The sequence below is a fragment of the Oncorhynchus nerka genome, unplaced genomic scaffold (assembly GCF_034236695.1).
Source record: "Oncorhynchus nerka isolate Pitt River unplaced genomic scaffold, Oner_Uvic_2.0 unplaced_scaffold_940, whole genome shotgun sequence".
Lineage (NCBI taxonomy): Eukaryota > Metazoa > Chordata > Actinopteri > Salmoniformes > Salmonidae > Oncorhynchus > Oncorhynchus nerka.
The window spans coordinates 29,640-50,713 of NW_027040363.1; the positions used below are offsets into that span (position 1 = coordinate 29,640).

General features: G+C 47.4%; 1 protein-coding gene across 3 annotated transcripts in view; it reads left to right on the forward strand.

Moving 5' to 3' along the window:
* Positions 1-241: 241 nt before the first annotated feature.
* The window catches only part of LOC115125160 (high mobility group nucleosome-binding domain-containing protein 3-like), a 28,217-nt gene continuing 7,384 nt past the window's right edge, over positions 242-21,074 (forward strand). The window contains exons 1-5 of one of the 3 annotated variants that reach the window (XM_065016617.1): positions 242-377; positions 9,852-9,917; positions 10,214-10,243; positions 16,905-16,958; positions 17,340-17,417. In XM_065016617.1, coding sequence (XP_064872689.1) covers positions 363-377; positions 9,852-9,917; positions 10,214-10,243; positions 16,905-16,958; positions 17,340-17,417 — 243 coding nt within the window. In that variant the 5' untranslated portion in view covers positions 242-362. The remainder of the gene's footprint in view (positions 378-9,851; positions 9,918-10,213; positions 10,244-16,904; positions 16,959-17,339; positions 17,418-21,074) is intronic. The other 2 variants (XM_065016615.1, XM_065016616.1) reach the window with 2 other exon arrangements.

The window sequence follows — 21,074 nt, forward strand, 5'->3', positions numbered from 1 at the left end:
CCTACACTACCCAGAGACACCTAGAATACGGTCACCTTTCTTCTGGTCTTTACCATGAAGAAGCTGTGATTTGCTCAGCAAGAGCTTGTAGCCAATCAGATGCACCATAGAATCCTATTCTCAACCAATGATTGCTGTAATATTTGCATACAGGGGGCTCGACCAATCCCGTGGCATATACAGGAGCAACGTTTGCGTGTCTGGCCTATAGGCAGAGATAACGGTCTACATATGATTAGCATGTGGTTATGGAAGGTGTTTCGTATTGATCCAGTATGTGGTGACAGTTCTCAGTTTGCGCCGTAGACCTGCTGGTTGAACTCTTTGATCCTCTGGAGGGAATCATATTTCTGTAGCACAACATGCCTAAAAGGAAGGTGAGTCTGGCTGTTTTTAAACCGATACTACTTGTCAATGTAGTTTATGTTGTATTCGAGAGAGGATAGCACTGTGTCGCTGCCTCCCATTGGTTCTATTTAGCGACGCCGAGCCGGAACATTGCCGGTTAGAACGGTTCAGTTGTGACCGTTTGATCGGGAGGGGATGCGCTGGACATGTCGGCATTCCTCCGTGTTATTCGGTGTGTTTTATGTCTAAGCCCCTGCTCTCCGTGGCCGGTGTGTTGGCCGCTGTCCCCTTCCTGCCTGTCCACCAGAAAGTCTGTCACCACTTCGTGCACTTCTCGCGCTCCGGAATGTCACCCATCCAGCCGGTAGGGATGAGTGCCACACTGTCGCAGCTTCATTTTAAAGTGACCGCTTTGTCGTGACTGCGTGTTAGTGTGTCCGTTTCACCTATGGGCTTAATCTGTGTATGAAGGACCGATGTCTGCCTTTACTTATTTTGTATTATTATAAAACAATTTTACAGCGACACCCTCTTCTTCCTCCCTCCCTCCCTCTCTCTGTCGCCTTTCAGACCCATATATAACCACACTGACAGTCAAAACCTACAGAGCGAGAGGAGAACAGAGAGAGGAGGGGGAGAGGGATTGGGGCTGGTTATAGACCGTTGTTATAGAGAGCAGCAATAGCCTATCAAAAGAGCCATTTGTTTGTGGCTGTGGTGCATTGTATTAGGGAACACACAGGGTCGGGGTATTGTTATAGAAGTGGGCTGTTTTACCTTTCCCTCTGAGGACAGAGCGAGAAAGAGAGGGTTGGAGGTCATCAATACATCGTTCTGAGGCATTTGCCTGTTTTACTGAGAGGAAGACCATAGATGGGCTGCTGCCTACCTGTCTCCACACCTGCCGAGCTGCCTACCTACCTGTCTTCCTACCTGCCGAGCTGCCTACCTACCTACCTACCTACCTACCGAGTTACCTACCTACCTACCTACCGAGTTGCCTACCTACCTACCTACCTACCTGTCTTCCTGCCTACACACCTGCCTGCCAAGCTGTCTGTCTACCTACGTGCCGAGCTGCCTACCTAGCTGTCCACACACCTGCCTAGCTGCCTACACACCTGCCTAACTGTTTATCTACCTGCCTGCCTAGCTGTCTTCCTGCCTCCACACCAGCCTACCTGCCTACACACCTGCCTACACACCTGCCTAGCTGGCTACACACCTGCCTAGCTGTCTGCTTAGCTGTCTACCTATTTACCTCAACACGTGCCTACCTGTTTACACACCTGCCTAGCGGTCTACTTGCCTACCTGCCTGCCTGCCTGCTGAGCAGCCTAGCTGCCTACACACCTGCCTAGCTGCCTACACACCTGCCTAGCTGCCTACACACCTGCCTAGCTGTCTACACACCTGCCTAGCTGTTTACCTAACTACCTACCTACACACCTGCCTACCTGTTAACACACCTACCTACCTACCTACCTGTCTAGCTGCCTACACACATGCCTAGCTGTCTGCCTAGCTGTCTACCTATCTACCTCCACACCTGCCGAGCTGTCTCCCTGCCTACACACCAGCCTACCTGCCTACACCGCTGTCTACACACCAGCCTACCTGCCTACACCGCTGTCTACACACCAGCCTACCTGCCTACACCGCTGTCTACACACCAGCCTACCTGCCTACACCGCTGTCTACACACCAGCCTACCTGCCTACACCACTGTCTACACACCTGCCTAGCTGTCTGCCTATCTACCGCCACACCTTCCCGCATAGCTGCTTACACACCTGCCGAGCTGCCTACCTGCCGAGCTGCCTACCTGCCTGCCTGCCGAGCTGCCTACCTACCTGCCTGCCGAGCTGCCTACCTTCCTACACACCTGCCTACCTTCCTACACACCTGCCTAGCTGGCTACACACCTGCCTACACACCCGCCTACCTACCTGGCTACACACTCGCCTACCTGCCTACACACCCGCCTACCTAGCTGCCTACACACCCGCCTACCTAGCTGGCTACACACCCGCCTACCTAGCTGGCTACACACCCGCCTACCTAGCTGGCTACACACCCGCCTACCTGCTTACACACCCGCCTACCTGCCTAGCCGTCTGCCTGCCTAGCCGTCTGTCTGCCTAGCCATCTGTCTGTCCGCCTACCTGCCTAGCTGTCTGCCTAGCTGCTTACCTACCTGCCTAGCTGTCTGCCTAGCTGCTTACCTACCTGCCGAGCTGCCTAGCTGTCTGCCTAGCTGCTTACCTACCTGCCTAGCTGTCTGCCTAGCTACTTACCTACCTGCCGAGCTGCCTAGCTTTCTGCCTACCTGCCGAGCTCCCTAGCTGTCTGCCTAGCTGCTTGCCTAGCTGCTTGCCTAGCTGTCTGCCTACCTGCCGAGCTTCCTATCTGGCTACACACCTGCCTACCTGCCTAGCTTTCTAGCTCTCCACACACTAGCCAACCTGCCTACACACTAGCCAACCTGCCTACACACTAGCCAACCTGCCTACACACTAGCCTACCTGCCTACACACTAGCCTACCTGCCTACACACTAGCCTACCTGCCTACACACTAGCCTACCTGCCTACACACTAGCCTACCTGCCTACACACTAGCCTACCTGCCTACACACCAGCCTACCTGCCTACACACTAGCCTACCTACCTAGCTGTCTACACACCTGCCTAGCTGTCTACTATATTTTAAAATATACCTGTATTCATATACGAACCAGTTTGGGTTTTTACTTTACCTTCTAAAATGGCATTTCAATGTTTGGTTTGTTAAATGTGATACGGCATGTATAACTTCCATTTTTATAGTTTTACTTTGCGACTTGAGTCCTCCCTCTCCATGCTGCTTTCCACACAGATATAGCCCAGCCCCCTGTCACTCAAGAAGCTCATTTGTTGTTCCTCGACCAGGAGACCGCTGTGTTCAGTCTGCATGGTCAACTTTGCGTTCGGAAAGTTTTCGGACTCGTTGACTTTTTCCACATTTTGAATACAGCCTTATTCTAAAATGGATTAAATAGTTTTTTTTTTCTCCACCTCATCAATCTACACACAATACCACAAAAACAGATTTTTATTTTTTAAACATTTTCTCATTATATATATATATATATATATATATATATAAATAAAACTCATTTACATAGTGTTCAGACCCTTTAAGTACTTTGAATCAAATCAAATGTATTTATATATCTACTGCTACGATACTCTGCTACTATGATACTATACTACTATCAAATCAAATGTATTTATATAGCCCTTCGTACATCAGCTGATATCTCAAAGTGCTGTACAGAAACCCAGCCTAAAACCCCAAACAGCAAGCAATGCAGGTGTAGAAGCACGGTGGCTAGGAAAAACTCCCTAGAAAGGCCAAAACCTAGGAAGAAACCAAGAGAGGAACCAGGCTATGTGGGGTGGCCAGTCCTCTTCTGGCTGTGCCGGGTGGAGATTATAACAGAACATGGCCAAGATGTTCAAATGTTCATAAATGACCAGCATGGTCCAATAATAATAATCACAGGCAGAACAGTTGAAACTGGAGCAGCAGCACAATCAGAATGGAGAAAGACCCATTGACATCACTCAGAATGTATGTGTTGCCACCCTAGGGTCACAACTCGTAAAGCACATTTCGGACTTTCATGATTCAAAAACATAAATTGGCATCATTCCGTACTGTGACATAAGGGTGAAACGGTACATGTATTCACGTTGAACCGTTCGGTACAGGGTCCGCGGTACAGGGTCCGCGGTACAGGGTCCGCGGTACATTTATTCATATTGAACCGTTCGGTACAGGGTCTACGGTACAGGGTCCGCGGTACAGGGTCCGCGGTACATTTATTCATATTGAACCGTTCGGTACAGGGTCCACGGTACATTTATTCATGTTGAACCGTTCGGTACAGGGTCTACGGTACAGGGTCCACGGTACATTTATTCATATTGAACCGTTCGGTACAGGGTCCACGGTACATTTATTCATGTTGAACCGTTCGGTACAGGGTCCGCGGTACAGGGTCCGCGGTACAGGGTCCGCGGTACAGGGTCCGCGGTACATTTATTCATATTGAACCGTTCGGTACAGGGTCCACGGTACATTTATTCATATTGAACCGTTACAGGGTCCCACATTTCAGGGTACAGGGTCCACGGTACATTTACATTTATTCATATTGAACCGTTCGGTACAGGGTCCACGGTACATTTATTCATATTGAACCGTACATTTATTCATATTGGTACAGGGTCCACGGTACATTTATTCATATTGAACCGTTCGGTACAGGGTCCGCGGTACAGGGTCCGCGGTACAGGGTCCGCGGTACAGGGTCCGCGGTACAGGGTCCACGGTACATTTATTCACATTGAACCGTTCGGTACAGGGTCCACGGTACATTTATTCACATTGAACCGTTCGGTACAGGGTCCACGGTACATTTATTCATATTGAACCGTTCGGTACAGGGTCCACGGTACATTTATTCACATTGAACCGTTCGGTACAGGGTCCACGGTACATTTATTCATATTGAACCGTTCGGTACAGGGTCCACGGTACATTTATTCACATTGAACCGTTCGGTACAGGGTCCACGGTACATTTATTCACATTGAACCGTTCGGTACAGGGTCCGCGGTACATTTATTCATGTTGAACCGTTCGGTACAGGGTCCGCGGTACATTTATTCATGTTGAACCGTTCGGTACAGGGTCCGCGGTACATTTATTCATGTTGAACCGTTCGGTACAGGGTCCGCGGTACATTTATTCATGTTGAACCGTTCGGTACAGGGTCCACGGTACATTTATTCATATTGAACCGTTCGGGGTACAGGGTCCACACATTGGTACATTTATTCATATTGAACCGTTCGGTACACGGTCCGCGGTACATTTATTCATATTGAACCGTTCGGTACAGGGTCCGCGGTACATTTATTCCTATTGAACCGTTCGGTACAGGGTCCGCGGTACAGGGTCCGCGGTACATTTATTCATGTTGAACCGTTCGGTACAGGGTCCACGGTACAGGGTCCGCGGTACATTTATTCATATTGAACCGTTCGGTACAGGGTCCGCGGTACATTTATTCATATTGAACCGTTCGGTACAGGGTCCGCGGTACATTTATTCATATTGAACCGTTCGGTACAGGGTCCGCGGTACATTTATTCATATTGAACCGTTCGGTACAGGGTCCGCGGTACATTTATTCATATTGAACCGTTCGGTACAGGGTCCCGTACAGGGTACATTTATTCATATTGAACCAGGGTCTCGGTACAGGGTCCGGTACAGGGTACATTTATTCATATTGAACCGTACAGGGTCAGGTACATTTACAGGGTCCACGGTACATTTATTCATATTGAACCGTTCGGTACAGGGTCCGCGGTACATTTATTCATATTGAACCGTTCGGTACAGGGTCCACGGTACAGGGTCCGCGGTACAGGGTCCGCGGTACAGGGTCCGCGGTACAGGGTCCGCGGTGAACTGCGAACTGAACAATACATTAATCATATATTATAGCTAGGAAAATATATTTCATTGTATACATTTTTTTAAATAAAATATATTATTGCATAAACCAATGGCGTATAAATTAACGTGGGATAAATATCCACGTAGTAATAAAGTTTTATAGTTGTCTGCAGCTCATTAGTTATGAAGGAAAAGAGCGTCGTAGCCGCAATTGGCTTAAATAGCGAACTGCTAATTCCTTCATATCTGTTATTTTACCAGGTAAGTTGACTGAACACGTTCTCATTTGCAGCAACAACCTCGGGAATAGTTACAGGGGAGAGGAGGGGGATGAATGAGCCAATTGTAAACTGGGGATTATTAGGTGACTGTGATGGTTTGAGGGCCAGATTGGGAATTTAGCCAGGACACCAGGGTTAACACCCCTACTCTTACAATAAGTGCAATGGGATCTTTAATGACCTCAGTCAGGACACCCGTTTAACGTCCCATCCGAAAGACGGCACCCTACACAGGATATTTTTTTTTAGACCAGAGGAAAGAGTGCCTCCTACTGGCCCTCCAACACCACTTCCAGCAGCATCTGGTCTCCCATCCAGGGAGATTGGTGGTTTAAACAGCAACCAATCAGAAACGACTTCTCTTCACGGCCTTCAGGCAACAACCTGAGCGGGTGTTCTCCGCTGCTAAGCCCATCTCCTGAGCGGGTGGTGTAAGCCCATCTCCCGTTCTGCTGCTAAGCCCATCTCCTGAGCCCATCTCCTGAGCGGGTGTTCTCCGCTGCTAAGCCCATCTCCTGAGCGGGTGTTCTCCGCTGCTAAGCCCATCTCCTGAGCGGGTGTTCTCCGCTGCTAAGCCCATCTCCTGAGCGGGTGTTCCCAGATCATCTTCTTAAAGAAAAAACTTGAATCTGATAAATCTAAGTAACCAGTCTCAAGTGGTCCTATTTTAAGGCACTGCTACGTGACTTAATGTTGATATGCTGCTGGACTATGCACCCCTGTTGAAGATCTGTTTTAAATGACTGTTTTATTTCATGTTATAAGGCTGTCACTATTTTCTTCCTGGGAAGGAGAGGAGGACCGAAATGCAGCGTGGTTACTTATAAACATCTTTAATGAAAGATGACAACGTGAACACTACATAATAAGAGAACGTGGAAAAACCGAAACGGTCCTAACTGGTGCAACAAACACAGAGACAGGAACAATCACCCACAAGATACCTAAAGAATATGGCTGCCTAAATATGGTTCCCAATCAGAGACAACGATAAACACCTGCCAGGCAACCATAGACTTACCTAGAACACTCAACTGAACACAACCCCATAGACTAGATAAGAAAAAAAAGACATAAATCCCCCATGTCACACCCTGGCCTAACCAACATAATAAAGACAACACAGAATACTAAGGCCAGGGCGTGACAAAGGCACTGCTGTTCTTTAGTTGTCCCGTTGTTTCCGTATGCTCAAATTACATATTTCTCAGGCATTTATTTTGTCGGATGTATTGAAACCGAACTGTGTGTTTTGTGAACCATTTCACCACTACTGTGATGATATTTTGACCATATCGCCCAGCCCTACTGTCTACACATCTGCCTAGGTGTGTGTGTGTGTGACAGGTTCTAAATTCCTCCTTATCAATGACAGACCATAGTAAACACAATTCCTCTCATTTATACAATACTGGCATGACCTGTGATGTCCAGGGTCACTGTATGACCTCATTTATGTAACTACTATGTTATTGTAAGGTTCTCATCTCCACTGAGGCTGAGAGATAGTATCTGCTGGGAGTCATGATCTCTAGTCCTCTCATCTCCACTGAGGCTGAGAGATAGTATCTGCTGGGAGTCATGATCTCTAGTCCTCTCATCTGAGGCACTGAGTCATGCTGATCTCCACTGAGGCTGAGAGATAGTATCTGCTGGGAGTCATGATCTCTAGTCCTCTCATCTCCACTGAGGCTGAGTCCTCTCATCTCAAGAGGCTAGTATCTGCTGGGAGTCATGATCTCTAGTCCTCTCATCTCCACTGAGGCTGAGAGATAGTATCTGCTGGGAGTCATGATCTCTAGTCCTCTCATCTCACTGAGGCTGAGAGATAGTATCTGCTGAGAGTCATGATCTCTAGTCCTCTCATCTCACTGAGGCTGAGAGATAGTATCTGCTGAGAGTCATGATCTCTAGTCCTCTCATCTCAATGAGGCTGAGAGATAGTATCTGCTGAGAGTCATGATCTCTAGTCCTCTCATCTCCACTGAGGCTGAGAGATAGTATCTGCTGAGAGTCATGATCTCTAGTCCTCTCATCTCCACTGAGGCTGAGAGATAGTATCTGCTGGGAGTCATGATCTCTAGTTCTATGCCCTCTCTCTTCTTCACTCCCTCTCCTCTTCAGTAATAATCTTTATCTCTAACACGGAACCCAAACCAGCTGCAATCGTGCGCCATCGTGCATAAATTTATTTTGTCCCCCCGACACCAAACGCGATCACAACATGCAGGTTAAAATATCAAAACAAACTCTGACATTAATTTGGGGTCGAAAAGCATTAAACATTTATGTCAATTTTGCTAGCTTGCACTTTCTAGCTAATTTGTCCTATTTAGCTAGCTTGCTGTTGCTAACACTGTCGCCACCGATGAATCTACGATAATCGAGAATTTCAATAAGCATGAAATTCTTCACGACTGGCCATGCTTTCCACCTGGCTGCCCCTACCCCGGCCAACACCCCAGCACCCCCCGAAGCAACCGGACCTCTGGCAATGTCTATGGGGGTGCCACAGGGTTCAATCCTCGGGCCGACTCTTTTCTCTGTATATATCAATGATGTCGCTCTTTCTGCTGGTGAGTCTCTGATCCACCTCTACGCAGACGACACCATTCTGTGTACTTCTGGCCCTTCTTCTGTGTACTTCTGGCCCGTCCATCACTACTCTGGACGGTTTCAAATTACACTATGTGGACAACTACCAATACCTAGGTGTCTGGTTAGACTGTAAACTCTCCTTCCAGACTCACATTAAACATCTCTAATCCAAAATGAAATCTAGAATCGACTTCCTATTTCGCAACAAAGCCTCCTTCGCTCATGCTGCCAAAAACACCCTCGTAAAACTGACTATTCTGCCGATCCTTGACATCGGCGATGTAATTTCCAAAATAGCCCCCAACACTCTACTCAGCAAACTGGATGCAGTCTATCACAGTGCCATCTGTTTTGTCACCAAAGCCCCATATACTACCCACCACTGTGACCTGTATGCTCTCGTTGGCTGTCCCTCGCTATATATCCGTCGCCAAAACCACTGGCTCCAGATCATCTATAAGGTAAAGCCCCGCCTTATCTCAGCTCACTGGTCACCATAGCAACACCCACCCGTAGCACCTGCTTCAGCAGGTACATTGCACTGGTCATCCCCAAAGCCAACACTTACTTTGGCCACATTTCCTTCCAGTTCTCTGCTGCCAATAACTGGAAGGAATTACAAAAATCACTGAAGCTGGAGTCTTAGCTCCCTCACTAGCTTTTAGCATCCGCTGTCAGAGCAGCTTACCGATCACTGTACCTGTACACAGCCCATCTGTAAATTGCACACCCAACTACCTCATCCCCATATTGTTATTTATCCTCTTGCTCTTTTGCTCCCCAGTATCTCTACTTGCACATCTATCACTCCAGTGTTAATTCTAAATTGTAATTTATTTTTTGCCTCTATGGCCTATTTATTGCCTTACCTCCCTACTCTTCTACATTTGCACACACTGTACATATATCTATTTTTATTTTCTATTGTGTTATTGACGATTATTGTACGTTTGCTTGTGTAACTGTTTGTCTGCTTTGCTTGGTCGCAGTTGTAAATGAGAACTGGTCTACCTGGTTAAATAAAGGTGAAAAAATAACTTTAGTTAGCTTTCGTTACGCGGTGTGGATGAAGTGTGTTGAAATCTAACTCTCCTGTCTGCATTTCTTTTAGTCTCCTGAAGGGGCCCATGCCAAGGATGCCTCCAAGGTCACCAAGCAGAAGGTCACCAAGCAGGAGGTAGGAGCTCCGTGTCGTGTTTGTGTGTTTCTAAACAACAGCAAACGCACTTGTAATGGACCACAGTCACCACACACAGTCCATTCAGAAAACACTCACTGATACATGAAGAGGTATCTTTATACATACACACTCTATCCAATCCCACACACTACCAGCCCCTCAACACATAACTGATATGCCCCCTGTCCCCTTTCCCCCTCTCGTTCCCTGTGTGTGTCTCTGTCTCTCTCTCTGTGTTTCTCTGTGTGTCTGTCTCTTTCTCTGTGTGTCTCTCTCTGTCTCTCCTTCTGTAGCCCACCAGGCGGTCAGAGAGGTTGTCATCGGTAAGTTGAATAATTCCCTCTTCCTACCTCCCTCCTCTCCTCTCTGCTGTCTCTCAGGTTGTTGCTCAACTCTAGGGCCAGGCGTAATCTGTGGGGTCACAGTTTCTCAAAGCCACCAGGTGTGATGTTAGGAGCTCAACAATATTGACAATCTGTTGGATTCATTTTGATCTAACCTTTATTTTTTTATATATATATATATATATATATACTTACCAGAACTAGCTAGTGTTTTATTCAGTCAATGTTCCATTCAGACAGCAGCGTTTTAATGGAGTGTTCTAATGGAGCGTTGGAAAGGAGTGTTCTAATGGAGCCTTGGAAAGGAGCGTTCTAATGGAGCCTTGAAAAGGAGCGTTCTAATGGAGCCTTGGAAAGGAGCGTTCTAAAGGAGCGTTCTAAAGGAGTGTTCTAAAGGAGCGTTGGAAAGGAGTGTTCTAATGGAGCGCTGGAAAGGAGTGTTCTAATGGAGTGTTCTAATGGAGTGTTCTAATGGAGTGTTCTAATGGAGCGTTCTAATGGAGCGTTCTAATGGAGCGTTGGAATGGAGCGTTGGAAAGGAGCGTTCTAAAGGAGCGTTCTAAAGGAGCTTGGAAAGGAGTGTTCTAATGGAGCCTTGGAAAGGAGCGTTCTAATGGAGCCTTGGAAAGGAGCGTTCTAATGGAGCCTTGGAAAGGAGCGTTCTAAAGGAGCGTTCTAAAGGAGCCTTGGAAAGGAGCATTCTAATGGAGTGTTGGAAAGGAGCGTTCTAATGGAGCGTTCTAATGGAGCATTCTAATGGAGCGTTCTAATGGAGCGTTCTAAAGGAGCGTTCTAATGGAGCGTTGGAAAGGAGCGTTCTAATGAAGTGTTGGAAAGGAGCGTTCTAATGGAGTGTTGGAAAGGAGCGTTCTAATGGAGCGTTGGAAAGGAGCGTTCTAATGGAGCGTTGGAAAGGAGCGTTCTAATGGAGCCTTGGAAAGGAGCGTTCTAATGGAGCGTTGGAAAGGAGCGTTCTAATGGAGCGCTGGAAAGGAGCGTTCTAAAGGAGCGTTCTAAAGGAGCGTTCTAATGGAGCGTTCTAATGGAGCGTTCTAATGGAGCGTTCTAATGGAGCGTTGGAAAGGAGCGTTCTAAAGGAGCGTTCTAAAGGAGCGTTGGAAAGGAGTGTTCTAATGGAGCGTTCTAAAGGAGCCTTGGAAAGGAGTGTTCTAATGGAGCCTTGGAAAGGAGCGTTCTAATGGAGCCTTGGAAAGGAGCGTTCTAATGGAGCCTTGGAAAGGAGCGTTCTAAAGGAGCGTTCTAAAGGAGCCTTGGAAAGGAGCATTCTAATGGAGTGTTGGAAAGGAGCGTTCTAATGGAGCGTTCTAATGGAGCGTTCTAAAGGAGCGTTCTAATGGAGCGTTGGAAAGGAGCGTTCTAATGAAGTGTTGGAAAGGAGCGTTCTAATGGAGCGTTGGAAAGGAGCGTTCTAATGGAGCGTTGGAAAGGAGCGTTCTAATGGAGCCTTGGAAAGGAGCGTTCTAATGGAGCGTTGGAAAGGAGCGTTCTAATGGAGCGCTGGAAAGGAGCGTTCTAAAGGAGCGTTCTAATGGAGCGTTCTAAAAGAGCGTTCTAATGGAGCGTTCTAATGGAGCGTTCTAATGGAGCCTTGGAAAGGAGCGTTCTAAAGGAGCGTTCTAAAGGAGCGTTGGAAAGGAGTGTTCTAATTGAGCGTTCTAAAGGAGCCTTGGAAAGGAGCGTTCTAATGGAGCCTTGGAAAGGAGCGTTCTAATGGAGCCTTGGAAAGGAGTGTTCTAAAGGAGCGTTCTAAAGGAGCCTTGGAAAGGAGCATTCTAATGGAGTGTTGGAAAGGAGCGTTCTAATGGAGCGTTCTAATGGAGCGTTCTAAAGGAGCGTTCTAATGGAGCGTTGGAAAGGAGCGTTCTAATGAAGTGTTGGAAAGGAGCGTTCTTAATGGAGCGTTGGAAAGGAGCGTTCTAATGGAGCGTTGGAAAGGAGCGTTCTAATGGAGCGTTGGAAAGGAGCGTTCTAATGGAGCGTTGGAAAGGAGCGTTCTAATGGAGTGTTGGACAGGAGCGTTCTAATGAAGTGTTGGAAAGGAGCGTTGGACAGGAGCGTTGGAAAGGAGCGTTCTTATTGGAGCCTTGGAAAGGAGCGTTCTAATGGAGCCTTGGAAAGGAGCGTTCTAATGGAGCGTTGGAAAGGAGCGTTCTAATGGAGCGTTGGAAAGGAGCGTTCTAATGGAGTGTTGGACTTGGAAAGGAGCGTTCTAATGAAGTGTTGGAAAGGAGCGTTGGACAGGAGCGTTGAAAGGAAAGCGTTCTATTGGAGCCTTGGAAAGGAGCGTTCTAATGGAGCCTTGGAAAGGAGCGTTCTAATGGAGCGTTGGAAAGGAGCGTTCTAATGGAGTGTTGGAAAGGAGCGTTCTAATGGAGTGTTGGAAAGGAGTGTTCTAATGGAGCGTTCTAATGGAGCGTTGGAAAGGAGTGTTCTAAAGGAGCGTTCTAAAGGAGCGTTCTAATGGAGCGTTGGAAAGGAGTGTTCTAATGGAGCGTTCTAAAGGAGCGTTGGAAAGGAGTGTTCTAATGGAGCGTTCTAAAGGAGCCTTGGAAAGGAGCGTTCTAATGGAGCCTTGGAAAGGAGCGTTCTAATGGAGCGTTGGAAAGGAGCGTTCTAATGGAGCCTTGGAAAGGAGCGTTCTAATGGAGCCTTGGAAAGGAGCGTTCTAATGGAGCCTTGGAAAGGAGCGTTCTAATGAAGTGTTGGACAGGAGCGTTGGACAGGAGCGTTGGAAAGGAGCATTCTAATGGAGTGTTGGAAAGGAGCGTTCTAATGGAGCCTTGGAAAGGAGCGTTCTAAAGGAGCGTTCTAAAGGAGCCTTGGAAAGGAGCGTTTTAATGGAGCGTTCTAATGGAGCGTTCTAATGGAGTGTTCTAATGGAGCGTTGGAAAGGAGCGTTCTAATGGAGCCTTGGAAAGGAGCGTTCTAATGAAGTGTTGGACAGGAGCGTTGGAAAGGAGCGTTGGAAAGGAGCATTCTAATGGAGCCTTGGAAAGGAGCGTTCTAATGGAGCCTTGGAAAGGAGCGTTCTAATGGAGCCTTGGAAAGGAGCGTTCTAATGGAGCCTTGGAAAGGAGCGTTCTAAATGAGCGTTGGAAAGGAGCGTTCTAATGGAGCGTTGGAAAGGAGCGTTCTAATGGAGCCTTGGAAAGGAGCGTTCTAATGGAGCCTTGGAAAGGAGCGTTCTAATGGAGCTTTGGAAAGGAGCGTTCTATTGGAGCATTGGAAAGGAGCGTTCTAATGGAGCGTTGGAAAGGAGCGTTCTATTGGAGCGTTGGAAAGGAGCGTTCTAATGGAGCTTTGGAAAGGAGCGTTGGAAAGGAGCGTTCTAATGGAGCGTTGGAAAGGAGCGTTCTATTGGAGCGTTCTAAAGGAGCGTTCTAATGGAGCGTTCTAATGGAGCGTTCTATTGGAGCGTTGGAAAGGAGCGTTGGAAAGGAGCGTTGGAAAGGAGCCTTCTAATGGAGTGTTGGAAAGGAGCGTTCTAATGGAGTGTTGGAAAGGAGCGTTCTAATGGAGCGTTGGAAAGGAGCGTTCTAATGGAGTGTTGGAAAGGAGCGTTCTAATGGAGCGTTCTAATGGAGCGTTGGAAAGGAGCGTTGGAAAGGAGCGTTCTAATGGAGCGTTGGAAAGGAGCGTTCTAATGGAGCGTTGGAAAGGAGCGTTCTAATGGAGCCTTGGAAAGGAGCGTTCTAATGGAGTGTTGGAAAGGAGCGTTCTAATGGAGCGTTGGAAAGGAGCGTTCTAATGGAGTGTTGGAAAGGAGCGTTCTAATGGAGTGTTGGAAAGGAGCGTTCTATTGGAGCGTTCTAAAGGAGCGTTCTAAAGGAGCGTTCTAATGGAGCGTTCTATTGGAGCGTTGGAAAGGAGCGTTCTAATGGAGCGTTCTATTGGAGCGTTGGAAAGGAGTGTTGGAATGGAGCGTTCTAATGGAGCGTTGGAAAGGAGCGTTCTAAAGGAGCGTTCTAATGGAGCGTTCTATTGGAGCGTTGGAAAGGAGCGTTCTAATGGAGCGTTCTATTGGAGCGTTGGAAAGGAGTGTTGGAAAGGAGCGTTCTATTGGAGCATTGGAAAGGAGCGTTCTAATGGAGTGTTGGAATGGAGTGTTGGAAAGGAGCGTTCTATTGGAGCCTTGGAAAGGAGCGTTCTAATGGAGCCTTGGAAAGGAGCGTTCTAATGGAGCGTTGGAAAGGAGCGTTCTAATGGAGTGTTGGACAGGAGCGTTCTAATGAAGTGTTGGAAAGGAGCGTTGGACAGGAGCGTTGGAAAGGAGCGTTCTTATTGGAGCCTTGGAAAGGAGCGTTCTAATGGAGCCTTGGAAAGGAGCGTTCTAATGGAGCGTTGGAAAGGAGCGTTCTAATGGAGTGTTGGAAAGGAGTGTTCTAATGGAGCGTTCTAAAAGAGTGTTCTAATGGAGCGTTCTAATGGAGCGTTGGAAAGGAGCGTTCTAAAGGAGCGTTCTAAAGGAGCGTTCTAATGGAGCGTTGGAAAGGAGTGTTCTAATGGAGCGTTCTAAAGGAGCGTTGGAAAGGAGTGTTCTAATGGAGCGTTCTAAAGGAGCCTTGGAAAGGAGCGTTCTAATGGAGCCTTGGAAAGGAGCGTTGGAAAGGCGTTCTAATGGAGCGTTGGAAAGGAGCGTTCTAATGGAGCCTTGGAAAGGAGCGTTCTAATGGAGCCTTGGAAAGGAGCGTTCTAATGGAGCCTTGGAAAGGAGCGTTCTATTGGAGCGTTGGAAAGGAGTGTTGGAAAGGAGCGTTCTATTGGAGCATTGGAAAGGAGCGTTCTAATGGAGTGTTGGAATGGAGTGTTGGAATGGAGCATTCTAATGGAGCATTGGAAAGGAGTGTTGGAATGGAGTGTTGGAATGGAGTGTTGGAATGGAGCGTTCTAATGGAGCGTTCTAATGGAGCGTTGGAAAGGAGCGTTCTAATGGAGCATTCTAATGGAGCGTCCTATTGGAGCGTTGGAAAGGAGTGTTGGAATGGAGCGTTGGAAAGGAGCGTTCTAAAGGAGCGTTCTAATGGAGCGTTCTATTGGAGCGTTGGAAAGGAGTGTTGGAATGGAGCGTTCTAATGGAGCGTTCTAATGGAGCGTTGGAAAGGAGCGTTCTAAAGGAGCGTTCTAATGGAGCGTTCTATTGGAGCGTTGGAAAGGAGCGTTCTAATGGAGCGTTCTATTGGAGCGTTGGAAAGGAGTGTTGGAAAGGAGCGTTCTATTGGAGCATTGGAAAGGAGCGTTCTAATGGAGTGTTGGAATGGAGTGTTGGAATGGAGCGTTCTAATGGAGTGTTGGAATGGAGTGTTGGAATGGAGCGTTCTAATGGAGCGTTCTAATGGAGCGTTCTAATGGAGCGTTCTAAAGGAGCGTTCTAAAGGAGCGTTCTAATGGAGCGTTCTAATGGAGCGTTCTAAAGGACTATTTCATTCAGACCGTGAATGTTCTGAACAATGTTCTAAAGGTGGTGGTGGGAAAACATCCCTGTAGGTTCCGTCTGATCCTGCGCTTGTTTTTGTTCCTTTGCTCTCGTTTGCCAGACCTTATCTCTGTCTGTCATGTGATCTCACTGTCAATTATTATTCCGTGGATAACACAGTGATAATGTTATCACTGTACCTTAGTACTGATTTATGTTATAGATAATTAACCAACATGTTCTTGTTGCTTATATACACCTCAGCTTCATAAACAGGCTATATGATAGCCTGTCCTGTATACTGATATTAAATCAACTGTTTAGTAAGTACTGTTTTTAAGTTGTACATAGCGCTTTATTTAAGGTGTTGCCCTCTACTGGTGGGTATTGTATGGCCTCACCTATAGCCTACTATACACTTACTGTTCAGGTTTACATATATTTCAATGATAACATATTTCAATTGTATTTTCCCATTCAATTTGCTAAGCTAATTCTATAGAAATGCCCCATTCTCTAAGCTAAGCTAATTCTATAGAAATGCCCCATTCTCTAAACTAAGCTAATTCTATAGAAATGCCCCATTCTCTAAACTAAGCTAATTCTATAGAAATGCCCCATTCTCTAAACTAAGCTAATTCTATAGAAATGCCCCATTCTCTAAACTAAGCTAATTCTATAGAAATGCCCCATTCTCTAAACTAAGCTAATTCTATAGAAATGCCCCATTTCTCTAAACTAAGCTAATTATATGGTGTTTCCCAACTCTATGCTAGAATAAGCTAAGCTAATTATATGGTGTTTCCCAACTCTATGCAAGAATAAGCTAAGCTAATTCTATGGTGTTTCCCAACTCTATGCTAGAATAAGATAAGCTAATTATATGGTGTTTCCCAACTCTATGCTAGAATAAGCTAAGCTAATTATATGGTGTTTCCCAACTCTATGCAAGAATAAGCTAAGCTAATTATATGGTGTTTCCCAACTCTATGCAAGAATAAGCTAAGCTAATTATATGGTGTTTCCCAACTCTATGCTAGAATAAGCTAAGCTAATTATATGGTGTTTCCCAACTCTATGCTAGAATAAGCTAAGCTAATTATATGGTGTTTCCCAACTCTATGCTAGAATAAGCTAAGCTATTTACATGGCGTTTCCCCAATCTTTGAGTGCTAAAGCTAACGTGTGTCTCTCTCTGACCTGCAGAAACCAGCTCCTCCCAAACCTGTTGAGGTCAAGCCTAAGAAGGCTATATCCAAGGTAAAGCCATCGACCCCCCCCCCCCACCACCCCCACACACACACACACACACACACACACACTGCAATGGAGTGTGTATCCACAAATGCATGATGTTTGTACCTTTAGTGACTAAAGGTGTTTTTAAAAAACACAGGACTGAGAGTACCTTTGAGAACATTCAAATGGACTAAAGTTTAGTCCATTTGAATGTTCTCAAAGGTACTCTCAGTCCTGTGTTTTTATTGGTCGTCTTTGTCCTCTGTTGGGATTAGTCAACTCTGTTTCTGTGTTTGGATTTAGCTGGCTGATATTGTTCTGATTGGCTGGTTGTCTCTCTTCTGTGTTCTGATTGGCTGTCTGTGTCTGTGCTGTGTTCTGATTGGCTTTCTCTGCCCAAAGGACATGAAGGAAAAGAAAGGTGGCGCTAAGGTGAAGGAGGATGGCCCCTCCCATAACGGACAGGCTATGACTGAGGAGGTACGCTAGGCCACACCTCCAGAGGAGAGGAGGAGGGCTGGTGGTGGGATTATAATCATCTAACATGTAGAAGGAGAGGAGGAGGAGGGGGGCTGGTGGTGGGATTATAATCATCTAACATGTAGAAGGAGAGGAGGAGGAGGGGGGCTGGTGGTGGGATTATAATCATCTAACATGTAGAAGGAGAGGAGGAGGAGGGGGCTGGTGGTGGGATTATAATCATCTAACATGTAGAAGGAGAGGAGGAGGAGGGGGCTGGTGGTGGGATTATAATCATCTAACATGTAGAAGGAGAGGAGGAGGAGGGGGCTGGTGGTGGGATTATAATCATCTAACATGTAGAAGGAGAGGAGGAGGAGGGGGCTGGTGGTGGGATTATAATCATCTAACATGTAGAAGGAGAGGAGGAGGAGGGGGCTGGTGGTGGGATTATAATCATCTAACATGTAGAAGGAGAGGAGGAGGAGGGGGCTGGTGGTGGGATTATAATCATCTAACATGTAGAAGGAGAGGAGGAGGAGGAGGAGGGCTGGTGGTGGGATTATAATCATCTAACATGTAGAAGGAGAGGAGGAGGAGGAGGGGGCTGGTGGTGGGATTATAATCATCTAACATGTAGAAGGAGAGGAGGAGGAGGGGGGCTGGTGGTGGGATTATAATCATCTAACATGTAGAAGGAGAGGAGGAGGAGGAGGGGGCTGGTGGTGGGATTATAATCATCTAACATGTAGAAGGAGAGGAGGAGGAGGAGGGGGCTGGTGGTGGGATTATAATCATCTAACATGTAGAAGGAGAGGAGGAGGAGGAGGGCTGGTGGTGGGATTATAATCATCTAACATGTAGAAGGAGAGGAGGAGGAGGAGGAGGGCTGGTGGTGGGATTATAATCATCTAACATGTAGAAAGGAGAGGAGGAGGAGGAGGGGGCTGGTGGTGGGATTATAATCATCTAACATGTAGAAGGAGAGGAGGAGGAGGAGGAGGGGGCTGGTGGTGGGATTATAATCATCTAACATGTAGAAGGAGAGGAGGAGGAGGAGGAGGGGGCTGGTGGTGGGATTATAATCATCTAACATGTAGAAGGAGAGGAGGAGGAGGGGGCTGGTGGTGGGATTATAATCATCTAACATGTAGAAGGAGAGGAGGAGGAGGAGGGCTGGTGGTGGGATTATAATCATCTAACATGTAGAAGGAGGAGGAGGAGGAGGAGGGGGCTGGTGGTGGGATTATAATCATCTAACATGTAGAAGAGAGGAGGAGGAGGAGGAGGGGGCTGGTGGTGGGATTATAATCATCTAACATGTAGAAGGAGAGGAGGAGGAGGAGGAGGGGGCTGGTGGTGGGATTATAATCATCTAACATGTAGAAGGAGAGGAGGAGGAGGGGGCTGGTGGTGGGATTATAATCATCTAACATGTAGAAGGAGAGGAGGAGGAGGAGGGGGCTGGTGGTGGGATTATAATCATCTAACATGTAGAAGGAGAGGAGGAGGAGGAGGGGGCTGGTGGTGGGATTATAATCATCTAACATGTAGAAGAGAGGAGGAGGAGGAGGGGGCTGGTGGTGGGATTATAATCATCTAACATGTAGAAGGAGAGGAGGAGGAGGGGGCTGGTGGTGGGATTATAATCATCTAACATGTAGAAGGAGAGGAGGAGGAGGAGGAGGGGGGCTGGTGGTGGGATTATAATCATCTAACATGTAGAAGGAGAGGAGGAGGAGGAGGGGGCTGGTGGTGGGATTATAATCATCTAACATGTAGAAGAGAGGAGGAGGAGGAGGGGGCTGGTGGTGGGATTATAATCATCTAACATGTAGAAGGAGAGGAGGAGGAGGAGGAGGGCTGGTGGTGGGATTATAATCATCTAACATGTAGAAGGAGAGGAGGAGGAGGAGGGGGCTGGTGGTGGGATTATAATCATCTAACATGTAGAAGGAGAGGAGGAGGAGGAGGGGGCTGGTGGTGGGATTATAATCATCTAACATGTAGAAGGAGAGGAGGAGGAGGAGGGGGCTGGTGGTGGGATTATAATCATCTAACATGTAGAAGGAGAGGAGGAGGAGGAGGGGGCTGGTGGTGGGATTATAATCATCTAACATGTAGAAGGAGAGGAGGAGGAGGGGGCTGGTGGTGGGATTATAATCATCTAACATGTAGAAGGAGAGGAGGAGGAGGGGGCTGGTGGTGGGATTATAATCATCTAACATGTAGAAGGAGAGGAGGAGGAGGGGGCTGGTGGTGGGATTATAATCATCTAACATGTAGAAGGAGAGGAGGAGGGGGCTGGTGGTGGGATTATAATCATCTAACATGTAGAAGGAGAGGAGGAGGAGGGGGCTGGTGGTGGGATTATAATCATCTAACATGTAGAAGGAGAGGAGGAGGAGGAGGGGGCTGGTGGTGGGATTATAATCATCTAACATGTAGAAGGAGAGGAGGAGGAGGGGGCTGGTGGTGGGATTATAATCATCTAACATGTAGAAGGAGAGGAGGAGGAGGAGGAGGGGGCTGGTGGTGGGATTATAATCATCTAACATGTAGAAGGAGAGGAGGAGGAGGAGGGCTGGTGGTGGGATTATAATCATCTAACATGTAGAAGGAGAGGAGGAGGAGGAGGAGGGGGCTGGTGGTGGGATTATAATCATCTAACATGTAGAAGGAGAGGAGGAGGAGGAGGGCTGGTGGTGGGATTATAATCATCTAACATGTAGAAGGAGAGGAGGAGGAGGAGGGGGCTGGTGGTGGGATTATAATCATCTAACATGTAGAAGGAGAGGAGGAGGAGGGGGCTGGTGGTGGGATTATAATCATCTAACATGTAGAAGGAGAGGAGGAGGAGGAGGAGGAGGGGGGCTGGTGGTGGGATTATAATCATCTAACATGTAGAAGGAGAGGAGGAGGAGGAGGGGGCTGGTGGTGGGATTATAATCATCTAACATGTAGAAGGAGAGGAGGAGGAGGAGGGGGCTGGTGGTGGGATTATAATCATCTAACATGTAGAAGGAGAGGAGGAGGAGGGGGCTGGTGGTGGGATTATAATCATCTAACATGTAGAAGGAGAGGAGGAGGAGGGGGCTGGTGGTGGGATTATAATCATCTAACATGTAGAAGGAGAGGAGGAGGAGGGGGCTGGTGGTGGGATTATAATCATCTAACATGTAGAAGGAGAGGAGGAGGAGGAGGGGGCTGGTGGTGGGATTATAATCATCTAACATGTAGAAGGAGAGGAGGAGGAGGGGGGCTGGTGGTGGGATTATAATCATCTAACATGTAGAAGGAGAGGAGGAGGAGGAGGGGGGCTGGTGGTGGGATTATAATCATCTAACATGTAGAAGGAGAGGAAGGAGGAGGGGGCTGGTGGTGGGATTATAATCATCTAACATGTAGAAGGAGAGGAGGAGGAGGAGGGGGCTGGTGGTGGGATTATAATCATCTAACATGTAGAAGGAGAGGAGGAGGAGGGGGCTGGTGGTGGGATTATAATCATCTAACATGTAGAAGGAGAGGAGGAGGAGGGGGCTGGTGGTGGGATTATAATCATCTAACATGTAGAAGGAGAGGAGGAGGAGGGGGGCTGGTGGTGGGATTATAATCATCTAACATGTAGAAGGAGAGGAGGAGGAGGAGGAGGGGGCTGGTGGTGGGATTATAATCATC